Source organism: Pelmatolapia mariae, linkage group LG3_W (genome assembly GCF_036321145.2).
Source record: "Pelmatolapia mariae isolate MD_Pm_ZW linkage group LG3_W, Pm_UMD_F_2, whole genome shotgun sequence".
Classification (NCBI taxonomy): Eukaryota; Metazoa; Chordata; class Actinopteri; order Cichliformes; family Cichlidae; genus Pelmatolapia; species Pelmatolapia mariae.
Genome location: NC_086229.1, coordinates 17,667,912 through 17,684,159, shown reverse-complemented (window position 1 = coordinate 17,684,159; position 16,248 = coordinate 17,667,912). Strand labels below are relative to the sequence as shown.

The following is a 16,248-nucleotide window of genomic DNA, read 5'->3' as shown; positions in this document are numbered from 1 at the left end:
ACATATACAACTATTTATCTAAAAATGCAGCCAATACACCTGCTGTTTTTTCATTTTCTACAACCATTTAAAAATATTACTAAAACTAAAATGAGAGAACAATCAGATTTCGCAATAAGATGCCCCACAAATGATGTGTGCCAGTAAAAAAAAAAAAAAAAAAAAAAAAGTTTGTCCACCATAAGACAGAGGAGAACAGCACAGGGAGAAACCTGCAGGCCTGACAACAGGAGGTGTATCACTCCGCTGGTTTTCTACTTAGTGACAGTGTTTACATTGCAAATTTGCCTTAGTGACATTCATTAGTGCCCTCACTGACACACAAAACAACGACTACACAACAGAACAGCTACATTAGACAACACAACACACTAACTATACACGTCACAAATCTCCCACATCTAAAAACTCTCTCTCTCTCTCTCTCTCTCTCTCGCTCGCTTGCTCTGTCTCGCTGCTGTTACCGTCACTCTCAAAACTCTCCCCTCTTCCTAAACAACCAAATCCTACGTGTTGACTTTTTTTTTTAAATTGGTCGACATGGTGCATTTTTCCGCCGATAGGAAAGAGGTGGCTTTTTTTTCCCTTTCTTTACTGTTTTCACGCTGTTATTAGAAAACGTTTAAAACCCACACACAAAAAAACGTGACGACAGTATTTAGTAAAAAACATGGCTTATAAATGTTATCATAACTCTGGATTTACAGGCCTGTAATTAAAATTTAAAAACTTTGAAGTCCGAACTTTCAATGTGGGCTGAAATAGAGACTCAGCGTGGCTGCAGCTTGTTGCTATGTCAGCTTACATCAGTCATGTGATTTGGAGGTTCAGCGTGTCTGTGGACCACAGAGGGTTAATAACACTCACCTTCCTTCCATTTCCAGAGTGTAACATCCAAACAACTTTGTAAAATCCGAAATTCCCATGGTGTTGTTCAAAATGTGCTCTGGCACAATCACAAGCATGGCTTGCTACTGAAAACAAGAAAAAAGCCAGTCCTGCTATGGCTGAACCATTTGTTAATGGTGGAGGGGGTGAACACTGTGCAATATATTCAGTTTTAGCATTTATATTCACTGTTGACTGTAACTACGCTCAAACTGTTAATGCTATCTTATTTTATTAAACAACACTGTCATATGCAAAACTGGGGTGGCACTTGGGGTGGCAAGGGATCATTTTAGGGTGGCACTTGCCACCCCATGCCACCCTTCTAGATCCGCCCCTGGCTAAGACTGTAATGGGAAATTCACAGAGAAACTCGCGGAGTCTTCAACTGACCGCTGCGGCACACCTGCACCAGGGCAAACTTCCGCCTACCCCAGTCCTGCTTTACAGGTGAAAATATTGCAACTAGTCTTTGACTTTATTTATTTTCTGCTGTGTTTTACTTGCATCTATTTGAAAGAGTGCAGAAAATAGGTTTAAATGTTAAATAAATTTCTTCCACTCAGAGAATGTTGCATATAATTTAATTTTTGCCTGATGCATAAAGTTAAAAGATTAAAACTAATAAAACAAGTTTTAAAAAGAGACTTTTCCATTTGATTACATTTTGTATGATAGATTATGCAGAAAAAGTAGAATTGGGCTGAAAGATCTATCGCTTTATCGCCTATTCAGGTTGTAAATTGTGTTTTTAAAAAGTAACTACGTAACTACGTAATTAATTACTTTTGAGAATAAGTATAAGTAATCAGTAAAGTAATGGGATTACTTTTGGGGGGAAGTAATCAGTAAATAGTTACTGATTACTTTTTTCAAGTAACTTGACCAACACTGGTCATAATACATAAAACTATCAAAAGCAAAAGTACAACAACCAAAAACACTGGGTCTCTGACCCAGGACCATGACAATAATACTTAATATAAAGATAAACTATTACTTAATTCCCTGTCTGTTGCCAGTACTATTGCTGTTTTTTCCACATATTATAAACCCTACAGTTAGTTTACATGTGGATCATCTACTAAACACAGAGTAAACAGTAAAAACAAATTGAGCTGGTTTTTGCACATTTATTTAAAAAAAGGAACTTGCATCTATTTATGCACATCAGACATGTATAATTCTCTGTAATACTATTTATGGCATGAAACACAACAAATATTAGACTTTAACATTATTGTAGTTTTCAAACAAAACGACATATAATAGAACAACACTGACCTGTTTGTAAGTGTGTAAAAACACACACTTGCATACTTATTTACAGTTTATATGAAATGCACAAAAATTGCCAGCATGAATGTAACATCTAGCTTATGTATACAGTAACATACAGTGACTACAGCAAGCATTCACCATCACAGAGTCTGCGTATAATAGGGATTTCAGTCTTAGTAACATCTGAACCAAGGTTTTTCCATGGCATTCACTCAGTATGTCTTTACAGAAATAGACTGCAACACGATATAATACACAATAATATTGCTGCTGTGCAACCAAACTCTCAGTCAGTGATACTCTAAGAAGCAAATGTGCGGCTCATCTGACTTAAACTTTGGAGAAAAACTTCCGGGTTCCAGGATCAGCACGGCTCTCTTTCAGTGTGTCCGACAGAGTGGTTTTGACGATTTTCCTGTCGGCTTTGGAGAGGTTTGTCTTGAGTTTGAGCAGAGCCGAAACATGTTTTTTACTGTAGGTGACAGAAAGAAGAAATAGCTAAAAAAAAAAAAAGTGATGATTTTCTCTATGTAAAGTCAGAGACTGTGAAAAAAAGGATTGTCATGTGAAAGCTGCCACATATGATATAGAAAAGAAAGAAATATAAAGAAATGAGTTTGAGCATTTTTTTTATATAAATCTGCAATGTTTTATTTCACTTTCAACATACGAATAACAGCAAACGTTATATCTTCACTGATCCCGTCAAGACTTGTTTTGACTGACATATGTCTTTTTTTGTAACCAGTTTTCTGCCCCTGACACACATCCATCCTTCCTGCAAACACTAACAGCTGTGATTAACACATTATCACACCTCTTTGAATTGCTGAGAAGAAGGGAGATGGAAAATGTCTCAGTCCACCTCTGTTGGAAATCTGACAATAGGTGGAGCTCTTACTGAAATGGATCTGTGCCTCAAATGCATGTGACTCTCCGAATATGAACATTTTTACCAAATAACTCTTCCTTAAAACTCTTAGTCAGCATAAACATACATGAGTGCTATCAAGAGCAGTGTTTATGTCTCCTGGTCCCCTTTCCTCTTTTTCTTTAAGGTTGGAAAAAAAGACCAAAACAAGACAGTTTGGTTTTCCGTTGGAAGAAATCTTTCATTTAACTCCAATTAACAGCATTATTGACTTCATCTACACACAGCTGCTGCTGCTTCTCTCATGCCAGTTTCTGTTTCAGTGCACTATCATTGAAACTGGTAATGTAAAATAGAAAGGCAGCACATCTACTTTTAGCTCATGTTAGTTCCCATGAATGTAGCTCATCCTGCTCACAAGAAACATCTGAAACTAAATGAGGTGTTTCGCTCAGTCTACTTCCTGTTTTCCCTCAGCTCTCTCCGAAAACTATGATTGTTTATCCTGACCTAATGTCTCACAAAGCTCTTATCATGATATAGTTCTTTATACACTTCTTCCGTTGTTTACTAAGGAGCTTGGAAAGAAAAGCGTCTGGACTTCTTGAGTTGCTTGAAGACGTTTCACCTCTCATCCGAGAAGCTTCTTCAGTTCTAAGGATCAGTGGTGGAGAGTCCCAGATTTAAACCTAGTGGGGGGAGTCCTCCCCCCCCCCCCCCCAAAGGGTGACGAAGGACCCCCTGATGATCCGCTACCTAATCACATGAGCCAAGGTGTGAAAGCGGGTGTGGGCCCTAATCAGCCTGAGTTTCGGGTGAGCTCATTGTGAGACCTTGCCCCACCCTATCATGTGATTTCCTGAGGTCAGATGGCCCAGGATGTGAGTGGGAGTTAAGGCGTCTGGGAAGGGATCTCAAAACTGGATTATAGATGGCAGACAGTTGGTGTCATAAACCACCGCCTCTGTTCAAAGATGGTCGCTCTTTGAACAGAGGCGGTCTACGATGACCTGGATGACTGAGAACCTTCACAGAGATACTTCCGTTGTTTATGATACACCAGGCTCCAAAAAATGAGAGCACATTACATTTTGTGTGAGTGATACTCTGTATGTTTTTGTATTAAAGTAAATAATGTCTGAGTCAATTCAAAAGTTACCTGAGGCCGGGATAAGCAGATCCCAGTGAAACGATTTGCGTCTGTATGGCGGGAATATCTTGGAGTTTTAGCACTTCTGCAATCTTGGTCAGGATTTCCTTTAACCAGTCTTGTTTGGATCCCTGTGAAGACAAATCAGTGACGTCAGTTTAGTCTGCAAGTTTCCTCAAACTGTAATTAACATAGCTGCTGTTTTTGGAAATAATAATGATAATAATAATGATGTATTTCCTTCAGGATCTATTGGACTGGAACTTCCAGCTAGCTGGCGTGAAATGTGAAAATGAAATTATCTGACATGCCTCAATGCTGTGCTTCAAATGAACTAAAGTGTCATATAATGAATGAATGAATGAATGAAATGCTTTATTGGCCATATGCAGGTTGCCCCACAGAGGAATAGACCCCCCCCCCCCCGACTTACACACACACACAACAAGACAACACATGGGAATACAAGTCGGAGATCGGCAGCGTTACAGAAAAACACTGAAGATGTACACAACAATGGGGAAAGTACAAGAGGAAAAAAAGAGACCTCTACTCATGCTGGGCACCTATGGGAGGACAGCATGAGAACAGGAAACAAAAAAAACTCCTCTGCACAGAAAGCACATAAATGTCCACAGTACAACATTGGCGCACGTGACAAGCCACAGGGTTGGGTAGGGGGTGAGGGGTAGTCCGAAGGAAAACACAGCAGTCGTCCTGCACAGCGCTACCATTCCAGCGCGGCGCGCAGACCCGCCGTCTTCCCCCACAGGAAAAAAAAAGCATTGAAGGCGTTTGGAAAGGGAGGGTGATGAGTGCGTGCTCATCAGTGTAAATGTATGTGTATGCGTGTCCAGAGTTCATATAGTGTAGTATTGTACGTGTCCTTTGATAACAGGAAACCATCTGCCAGCCAGGTTGCAGCCTCGCCAGAGGTGAGAAAAGATGTCTTGCAGCTTATAGACAATAACCTATAGGTACGCTATGCAACGTGACTACTGAATGCTTTTTTAATACTGTTGTTTAGACTATAATAAACAACAGTAATAACAACTGTAATAAAACTGTTAAGCGCACACCGTTATTTCGAGATTCGCGGCAGAGTGTCATGCAGGACGCATCTCCCTTCCAGAAGTAATAAAAGTGTTAAAATTGTCTACTGAGCAGTGTGTTGTCTTCCATCAGATGCTTATGAGGAATCAAAAAAATCGGTGAAGTATTGATATTTAACACTGGGAAATATGTGTGAATTTTAAATTCTTTCGGTTACACAGATGTTGTTGGAGATGTTAGTTGAATTTGTGACTAAGGTTGTTTCACCCTGTCAAAAAATGTTATGCTGATCAGTGTTTGTGCTTGATTGATTTTATTTGTGTCTCAGCTAAAGTGTGCAGTGAAGGTAAGTCTCACCATTCTGGCAAACAGCTCGTGCAGTTTCTCTGCATTTTCTTTCACAGTCATGTAAGCCTTCTGCTGACGATCCTTGTCCTTCAGTTTCACCTCTCCTTTCAGGAGCCTCCGGACATATTCTACTGTCATTTCCTGCTGAAGCTGACCAATCAGCTCCTGAATTAAAGTAACAAGATCATATTTTAGTCCATTGATTTAAAAGTTGGTAATAATGGCTTCGTAGCAAAGTTTCACGCTGTCAGTTCAAGTCAATTCAATTCAGTTCAATTTTATTTATATAGCGCCAAATCACAACAAAAGTCGCCTCAAGGTGCTTCATAAGTACAGAGAAAAACCCAACAATCATATGACCCCCTATGAGCAAGCACTTTGGCGACACTGGGAAGGAAAAACTCCCTTTCAACAGGAAGAAACCTCCGGCAGAACCAGGCTCAGGGAGGAGCGCGGCCATCTGCTGCGACTGGTTGGGGTGAGAGAAGGAAAACAGGATTCTACCTGTTTTAGGTTCTAGGATTCTGTTTCTACCTGATGACAGGATTGAGTCAAACCCCGAAGTTCTTGAAGCTCTTCTTCAGTGCTACACAGCAGCTTCTCAAATGTGTTCTTCTTCAGCCAGTCACTGGTTCCCACCTTCTTGTAGTGTGGCTGTGTGGGGAATAAATGTGACACATTTTGTTGATCTCTGAAGATGAAGACGATAGCTGAAATGAGGAAAAACTGCCTCTAAATCTGTTTTAAAGAACTTACCTTGAGGATCTTGTGCACAGGGGTTAATAAATAAGTGTGGGCAGACTGTTTCATCTCAGACAGGACCCTCAAACAGTTTTCCCGCACATTCTTTGAGAATAGATGGCTCTCCATGATAAGGAAGTCCCTTTAGACAGACCACACAAGACACATCAGCTTACAGTGAAGTATTCACCTGTTATGATGAAGGTAAAAATTATTATTTTATCTCCATCTAACTGGATCAGAAACATACCTGAACTGTTTGACACAGCTGAGGTTTGCCTTTATGAAAACTTTGCTGTGCGGTTTGTTCTGCCTTATGATGTCTTCATGAAACGCTTTATACCTGCAGAAGATTAAGAGCAGCTTTCATATCTTGTTGTTACCAGACATTAAACTAAAATGTATTTTCAAATGACAATATTTAAAAGACAGCCTTGTGAAGCCTTGTTACCTCTGCATGAAGTCTGTCAGGTTGGATGTTATTTTCTGGGCCTTGTGCTGGTCTCTTAGAGTTATATGTGTTGATGTCACGATGCCGTTGATCAACTGAAGACAAATGGATGGACAGTTTTAAGTTGCCAAAGTACTTTACACAGTAATGCACTTCCATCATTTTCAGATCCAGTTAAGCTAACAATGTTATGTCATTTCTTCACCAGAATTTTTTTTTATTGCACAGTTCTGACATAGCAATTTATCCAAAGCCTCTCATCATGGTCAACAATTAGAAGTCAACAAATGCATGACTCACTATAAGGATCCTTGAAGTTGGCCACCACAAGTGACACCTTTCACTTTATATTAATACATTTACATAAAAGCATCAATTTCAGCCTTTTTAATATCAAGTTGTTGCAGCAACTCTACCTGGATGACATCATAGGCCACAGGACTGGTGTAGCAACCATCATCTCTTGTCGGCTCCTTTCCTTGATCCCACTCTTTCTTTGCTTCATCCAATACTCGGCCAATAAAAATCATCAGGTCGCTCTAAACACACAACAATATACAGCTGTCACTTTTAAACTGCTTTCATGTGTAAAGATTTAATTAATGACAGTAATAATTACATCTACAATATTATGTTCAAAAAATAAACCAGCAACTCTTTGATGCTGGACTTGAATATCTCACTTTAAGCCCTGCAATGACCATACTGATTAACTGGATACACGCCTTAGATACACTGTGTTACCTGTTGTTTGCTGAGGTACTGCTCCTCCAGAGGTTTCAGTAACTTGTAAGGAAGCAGGTTTCCCAGCGCTTTAGCATTGATATTACTGGCCAGACAAGGTTTTTCAAGGATTCTGGTACACAGAGCAGATAACACATGAGTTTCTATAAACACCCCAAGTTGTGTTTAGTCTACAAAAACGTAATTTATTTTGCTAATTTTTCATGTATTTATTCTTCTAAAAACAATCAAGATCCTCACACTGACAGATATCATCATGTTTAGGCACAGAAAGATGCTACTTCAAACAATAATTGAACTGGGGGCTTACCCTGGATAAAACTCCTTCACCCATCGCAGGAGGAAACTGCAGTCCTTGTCATCCAGAACAAAGTCTGCAATCTTTTTGAGTCTTACGCTCAAAGTTTGATGGTACAGTCTTGCATAAAAGTTACAGATGTCCATCTCTGGTGGGTAGCAGTTCTTCACCACCTCCACCACCCACTCCATGTCCTCCTTCAGCTGCCTGCCCATGGACTGAATGTCTGTCTGGATCGAGGACTGGTTCACCTGGCCACCAGTGGGGCTCGATGGCCTCTCCAAACGACTATACACTAATTCATGAAGCACTTTGTCATGGTGCTCCTTCCACTTCTTGGGCCTCCAGGCTGGTGGCGTCCGGCATTTTTGTCTCCACAGCTGGTCCTGCTCTTCCTCAAGGTTGATGGCTTTCACTGCAGATATCAAAGCAGACACCGCTTCCTCACTGCTGAGAGAAAGACTCTGCTGCACGGTCTGCTCTATACGTTTTTCAATTGCTTCGTAGTCTGCAGCAAGCTTTTTTACTGCTTCCTCATGAGCTTTAAGTGCATCAGCCTCGGTTATCTCTCCAAACAGATGTTTCTCCCTGTCTATCAACAGTTGAGTGGCTTCGAACAGGTATTGTCCTTCAAGGCGTTCCTCAAAAGTAGGATTCACTGGTGGACAAAAACAAAGATAAATAATCTTCAAACAGTTCACATTCCTCCTAAAATCAAGTATTTAACATTTCTGGAAGAAATGGAGAACTTTATTTCTGTAATAGAGGTGGTTTTTACACATCAGCACTATTTTGTGGAACAACCATAACATCTATTTCCTTTCCTTTTTTAATATATCACACAAAACACAATTTCATTGAGATACAGAGGGTTAACAGGAAATCGCCAATAGCAGCTGGATGTATGTCACTCACCAACTGGCTGCTCTTCTTCACTAGGTGATTGGTGTCCAACAGTACTGGAAGGACCGTTGTCGTTGGGTTGACCTGTGGGGCTTCGCCAGGTCGTAAAACGTGACCAACAGGCCAAGATCGACATTATCTATCTATCTATCTATCTATCTATCTATCTATCTATCTATCTATCTATAAAAAGTCTTTCAGATTCTACTCACATAAGCTTCACAGTCACTGCTTTGAAAGTAACTGCAGCTGCTGTAAACTTTTATGCCGAATGAGACAAGCTCCTCCTGCTTGGGCGATGTAGGGAAATTTCAGAGAGACCCACAGAGCCACACATGCCATCCCTCCCCTTCCAAAGCACACAGTCACACACACACACGTGCACGCACACACACACAGAAAGCTGTGCTGTTTTTAGCGCTAGGACAGCAGTATTCTTGGCTTCTGGAACAACTGGATCAAACAGGGACTTCTTAGACTGTTAGGAAATATTGTGCAGTCTTTCATACTTTCTTTATAATGTCAATGATCCTGTACTTTTATTTTCATGGTCAGGTCAGTTGTGCAGCAACACTAAAAGCTCACTAGAATGTTATGTTTTTGGTCATTTAGTTTTTATTTTGTTACCAACCTAACTGATGGCCATAAAAAGTGTAAAACGGTGATCATGTGTTCATGTTTAGTATTTCAGAATTTGGAGCCATCAGAGCTTTAGCGGCATCCATCATTGTTAAACATGTGTGATGGGCATTAAGTGGACCGTGTCATGGTAGATTTCTTTTCTGATGTATTAATCACATACTGTAACCATATCACATTAGTAATAGTAATATCACTTCCTCACTTTAGTATAGTATGCATGCATGTAGAATGTTATCACAAGTAGGCCCCAAGTTTTATTGCACCTTCACGGTGGACCCATTATAGACTTGAATATCTGCAGACATCCTGGAGGTGACGGGTGGTCATAACTTTTCTTAGAGTGGGCGGGGGTCAAGGATCAGCTGGACTGAAGGTATACGAATACGTGATGTGCTGTGGAATGCTCTTTGTTTGAGAGTGTCTGTGTGGGTATAGAAGATGAGCAACACCACCCAAATTTCAGAAATGATCTTAGTGTTCGGGTGGGACGTTTCTTTCTACATTGCAATGTCTTTATTAAACCCACTTCAAATCAAGCTCACTGAGTGTGTTGCAGGTTATTGTGTTTTAATACAGAAAAAAATCAAGTATGACTATTACTTTATTGACATTCAACAGACACCTTTTGCCATCACATACTTTGGTTTCATATTGTGCTTTCTGGTACTTATGTTGCATCCTTTAAATGACTGACCTCCTTTCTGCTGCTGTGTGGATACACACTGCAGGTATATCTTTTACTAAGTCAAACTAACATTTATCCAGGCCTGGGTTACAGAGGGCTGCAGTCTACACAGAGACACCCTGACCTCTCTCTCCCTAGCTCTTCCAGTACAGGGCACCGAGCTGTTCCCGGGCAATCCAAGAGAACCTCTCCAGTGTGATGGGGGTTTTCATGCAAGATAATTTCTCAGACATATCAGATATAGATGACTCCTTACTAGTTCAATAAGTGAACCTCTATGACAGGGGATTTCTAAAAATCACCCCGCAGTTCTTCAGCTGAGACACCTGAGTTAGAAAACACAAACACTGCAGTTGTCTTTTACTGGCGAGGGCAGTCATAGAGCGCTCGTACTCACAGACTTGCGCTGTATCACTGTCTGCGTTCTTTATTTATACAAGCTTGTGTGTGTGTGTACAAAGATGACAAATTTATTCTAAGAACTCAGAGCTGAGGTTCCCCTTTTCTAAGTCTGTATGTTCCAGAAAAGAGGAAGCTGTTAGCTGGTAAATAAGTTTATCATCACAAAAGTTATTAGGTGAAAAGTCACGTAGACATGTGGTTTGCTTAGTGATCCATAAAAAGAGCACATTTCATGTAGCTGATCACATTATGTACAATTTTCTTTTAACACTCTAAAAAGGAGAATTGTAGATTTACACTAGTTGTGAAGGTCTTTTGGAACCATGTATGAACTATTAATGGTTAACTTCCCTCTGCGCTACCTTGATTTTAGCTTCTAGTCTCCTCCTCCATGGAGGGTGACGCTCCTTTTGGCTGTTCATCTTGTGGCCAAGCATCTATTAATTCACTTGTAACCTGCAGTTATCATTCTTATGATTTTTATAATTAACATATGTTGATACTTATTATAGACATTACCTGTAACTCTGTAACCCTGTCTGTACTATTGCTGTTTTTTCCACATATTATAAACCCTACAGTTAGTTTACATGTGGATCATCTACTAAACACAGAGTAAACAGTAAAAACAAATTGAGCTGGTTTTTGCACATTTATTAAAAAAACTGAACTTACATCTATTTATGCACATCAGACATGTATAATTCTCTGTAATACTATTTATGGCATGAAAATATTAGACTTTAACATTATTGTAGTTTTTAAACAAAACGACATATACTAGAATGACACTGACCTGTTTGTAAGTGTGTAAAAACACACACTTGCATACTTATTTACAGTTTATATGAAATGCACAAAAATTGCCAGCATGAATGTAACATCTAGCTTATGTATACAGTAACATACAGTGACTACAGCAAGCATTCACCATCACAGAGTCTGCGCATAATAGGGATTTCAGTCTTAGTAACATCTGAACCAAGGTTTTTCCATGGCATTCACTCAGTATGTCTTTACAGAAATAGACTGTAACACGATATAATACACAATAATATTGCTGCTGTGCAACCAAACTCTCAGTCAGTGATACTCTAAGAAGCAAATGTGTGGCTCATCTGACTTAAACTTTGGAGAAAAACTTCCGGGTGTCAGGATCAGCACGGCTCTCTTTCAGTGTGTCCGACAGAGTGGTTTTGACGATTTTCCTGTCGGCTTTGGAGAGGTTTGTCTTGAGTTTGAGCAGAGCCGAAACATGTTTTTCACTGTTGGCGACAGAAAGAAGAAAGGGTTTTAACAAAGTGACGTAAAGTCAGAGACTGTGAAAAAAGCATTGTCATGTGAAAGCTGCCACATTTGATATAGAAAAGAAAAAAATATAAAGAAATGAGCTTGAGCATTGTTTTTATATAAACAGAATCTGCAATGTTTTATTTCACTTTCAACATACGAATAATAGCAACAGTTAGAACTTCACTGATCCCGTCAAGACTTGTTTTTAATTGCAATATGACTATCCAGAGTTGGGACCAGGAAGCTGAATTGCAGTCTTACACGCCTCTCTGCAGCTTCTCTACTCCTGCTACCCCCCCCCCCCCAAAAAAAAAAAACCCATCTCCTTTGAGACTGTGTCAGCTCCCAAACAGACAAAAAACAAACTAAAAACCAGCAATAAACAACTTGAACATAAAAAATCAAAAAGAAAGAACAATACAGTATCCACATCTGAACCAAAGAGTAAAACAATGAAATGTGGATTATTAAATATTAGGTCTCTCTCTTCCAAGTCTCTGTTAGTACATGACTTAATAATTGTCAACAAATCGATTTACTCTGCCTTAAAGAAACCTGGTTGCAGCCGGATGATTATGTTAGTTTAAATGAATCAACACCGATTTAGTGCTCAGCTCAGAAAAAATAATTATTGTGGGTGATTTTAACATCCATGTAGATGCTAAAAATGACAGCATCAACATGGCATTTAATCTGTTATTAGACTCAATTGGCTTCTCTCAAAATGTAAAAGAACCCACCCACCACTTTAATCACACTCTAGATCTTGTTTTAACATATGGCATAGAAACTGAACATTTAACAGTGTTTCCTGAAAACCCTCTGCTGTCTGATCATTTCCTGATAACATTTACATTTACAATAATTGATTACACAGCAGTGGAGAGTAGACTTTATCAAAGATGTCTTTCTGAAAGTGCTGTAACTAAGTTTAAGAATATAATCCACCCACTGTTATCATCTTCAATGCCCTGTACCAACATAGAGCAGAACAGCTATCTGAACACTACTCCAACAGAGGTTGATTATCTTGTTAATAATTTTACCTCCTCACTACGTACGACTCTGGATACTGTAGGTCCTGTGAAAACTAAGGTCTCAAATCAGAAGTACCTGACTCCGTGGTATAATTCTCAAACACGTAGCTTAAAGCAGATAACTCGTAAGCTGGAGAGGAAATGGCGTGTCACAAATTTAGAGGATCATCATTTAGCCTGGAGAAATAGTTTGCTGCTTTATAAGAAAGCCCTCCGCAAAGCCAGAACATCTTACTATTCGTCACTGATTGAAGAAAATAAGAACAACCCCAGGTTTCTCTTCAGCACTGTAGCCAGGCTGACAAAAAGTCAGAGCTCTACTGAGCCAACCATCCCTTTAACGTTAACTAGTAATGACTTCATGAACTTCTTCAGAAATAAAATTTTTATCATTAGAGAAAAAATTACCAATAATCATCCAACAGATGTAATATTATCTACAGCTACTTTTAGTACCATCAATGTTAAGTTAGACTCTTTTTCTCCAATTGATCTTTCTTAGTTAACTTCAATAATTACTTCCTCCAAACCATCAACGTGTCTTTTAGACCCCATTCCTACAAAACTGCTCAAAGAAGTCCTGCCATTAATTAATTCTTCGATCTTAAATATGATCAACCTATCTCTAATAATCGGCTATGTACCACAGGCCTTCAAGGCGGCTGTAGTTAAACCTTTACTTAAAAAGCCATCTCTAGTCCCAACTGTCTTAGCTAATTATAGGCCAATCTCCAACCTTCCTTTCATATCAAAAATCCTTGAAAGAGTAGTTGTCAAACAGCTAACAGATCATCTGCAGAGGAATGGCTTATTTGAAGAGTTTCAGCCAGGTTTCAGAGCTCGTCACAGCACAGAAACAGCTTTAGTGAAGGTTACAAATGATCTTCTTATGGCCTCTGACAGTGGACTCATCTCTGTGCTTGTCCTGCTAGACCTTAGTGCTGCGTTCGATACTGTTGATCATAATATCCTATTAGAGCGATTGGAACATGCTGTAGGTATTACAGGTACTGTACTGCAGTGGATTGTATCATATCTATCTAATAGACTCCAATTTGTTCAAGTAAATGGAGAGTCCTCTTCACCCACTAAGGTCAATTATGGTGTTCCACAGGGTTCAGTGCTAGGACCAATTCTGTTTACATTATACATGCTTCCCTTAGGCAGCATCATTAGAAGACATAGCATAAATTTTCACTGCTATGCAGATGACACGCAGCTCTATCTATCCATGAAGCCAGGTAACACACACCAATGAGTTAAACTGCAGGAATGTCTTAAAGACATAAAGACCTAGATGGCCGCTAACTTTCTGCTTCTTAATTCAGATAAAACTAAGGTTATTGTACTCAGCCCTGAAAATCTTAGAAATATGGTATCTAACCAGATTCTTACTCTGGATGGCATTACCTTGGCCTCCAGTAATGCTGTGAGGAACCTTGGAGTCATTTTTGACCAGGACATGTCCTTCAACGCACATATTAAACAAATATGTAAGACTGCTTTCTTCCATTTGCGCAACATCTTTAAAATTAGAAATATCCTGTCTCAGAGTGATGCTGAAAAACTAGTTCATGCATTTATTACTTCCAGGCTGGACTACTGTAATTCATTATTATCAGGATGTCCTAAAAACTCGCTGAAAAGTCTTCAGCTAATCCAAAATGCTGCAGCAAGAGTCCTGACAGGGACTAGAAAGAGAGAGCATATTTCTCCTGTTTTGGCTTCCCTTCATTGGCTTCCTGTTAAATCCAGAATTGAATTCAAAATCCTGCTCCTCACATACAAGGTCTTAAATAATCAGGCCCCGGCTTATCTTAATGACCTTGTAGTACCATATCACCCTATAGAGCACTTCGCTCTCGCTCTGCAGGCCTACTTGCTGTTCCTAGAGTATTTAAAAGTAGAATGGGAGGGAGAGCCTTCAGTTTTCAGGCCCCTCTTCTGTGGAACCAGCTTCCAGTTTGGATTCAGGAGACAGACACTATCTCTACTTTTAAGATTAGGCTTAAAACTTTCCTTTTTGCTAAAGCATATAGTTAGGGCTGGACCAGGTGACCCTGAATCCTCCCTTAGTTATGCTGCAATAGACGTAGGCTGCCGGGGGTTCCCATGATGCATTGAGTTTTTCCTTTCCAGTCACCTTTCTCACTCACTATGTGTTAATAGACCTCTCTGCATCGAATCATATCTGTTATTAATTTCTGTCTCTCTTCCACAGCATGTCTTTATCCTGTTTTCCTTCTTTCACCCCAACTGGTCGCAGCAGATGCCCGCTCCTCCCTGAGCCTGGTTCTGCTGGAGGTTTCTTCCTGTTAAAAGGGAGTTTTTCCTTCCCACTGTCGCCAAAGTGCTTGCTCATAGGGGGTCATATGATTGTTGGGTTTTTCTCTGTATTTATTATTGTGCGATCTACTGTACAATATAAAGTGCCTTGAGGCGACTTTTGTTGTGATTTGGCGCTATATAAATAAAATTGAATTGAAATAAAATTGAATTGAATGTTATGTCTTTTTTTGTAACCAGTTTTCTGCCCCTGACACACATCCATCCTTCCTGCAAACACTAACAGCTGTCAGTAACACATCACCACACCTCTTTAAATTGCTGAAAAGAGGGGAGATGGAAAATGTCTCAGTCCACCTCTGTTGGAAATGTGACAATAGGTGGATCTACTTTTAGCTCATGTTAGTTCTCATGAGTGTAGCTCATCCTGCTCACAAGATATATCTTAAACCAATTACGATGTTTCGCTCAGTCTACTTCCTGTTTTCCCCCCGCTCTCTCTGAAAAGTGCGATTGTTTATCCTGACCTAATGTCTCACAAACCTCTTATCATGATATAGTTCTGTCCTTGATGTTTATGTTACATTTGATACAACAGCCCAAAAAATGAGAGCAGTTTTGTGTGAGTGATACTCTGTATGTTTTTGTATTAAAGTAAATAATGTCTGAGTCAATTCAAAAGTTACCTGAGGTCGGGATAAGCAGATCCCACTGAAACAATTTGCATCTGTATGGCGGGAATATCTTGGAGTTTTAGCACTTCTGCAATCTTGGTCAGGATTTCCTTTAACCAGTCTTGTTTGGATCCCAGTGAAGAGAAATCAGTGACGTCAGTTTAGTCTGCAAGTTTCCCCAAACTGTAATCAACATAGTTTGGGGAAACAAAATTTCCAGCTAGCTGGTGTGAAATGTGAAAATGAAATTATCTGACATGCGTCAATGCTGTGCTTTAAATTAACTGAAGTCAGGGGCGGATCGTGAGAAATTTTAGTCTAACTTAAGTTTCACACTGTTTTTTGTTAGAAAACAATCACATTGTTACAGCTTAAATTACACAAAATGTCACAAATCTGCACTGTAATGAACAAAAATTTATTTGTTAGAATCACCCTCTGAGGTCTGAAATACAACTGGCCATTTTTGATTCCTTTTGAGTTTACGTTTGTATTTCACCC

The 16,248-nt window shown here is 39.5% G+C and overlaps 1 protein-coding gene across 1 annotated transcript; it reads right to left on the bottom strand.

The window, feature by feature from the left end:
* Positions 1-2,499: 2,499 nt before the first annotated feature.
* Positions 2,500-8,864, bottom strand: LOC134621039 (tumor necrosis factor alpha-induced protein 2-like). Its single transcript, XM_063467442.1, has 11 exons — positions 8,741-8,864; positions 7,838-8,483; positions 7,528-7,639; positions 7,200-7,322; positions 6,784-6,878; positions 6,583-6,675; positions 6,348-6,474; positions 6,126-6,245; positions 5,601-5,756; positions 4,200-4,321; positions 2,500-2,641 (listed from the first exon to the last, which is right to left on the bottom strand). The coding sequence occupies exons 1-11, from the start codon at positions 8,862-8,864 to the stop codon at positions 2,500-2,502; spliced, it is 1,860 nt and encodes a 619-aa protein (XP_063323512.1).
* Positions 8,865-16,248: the final 7,384 nt, after the last annotated feature.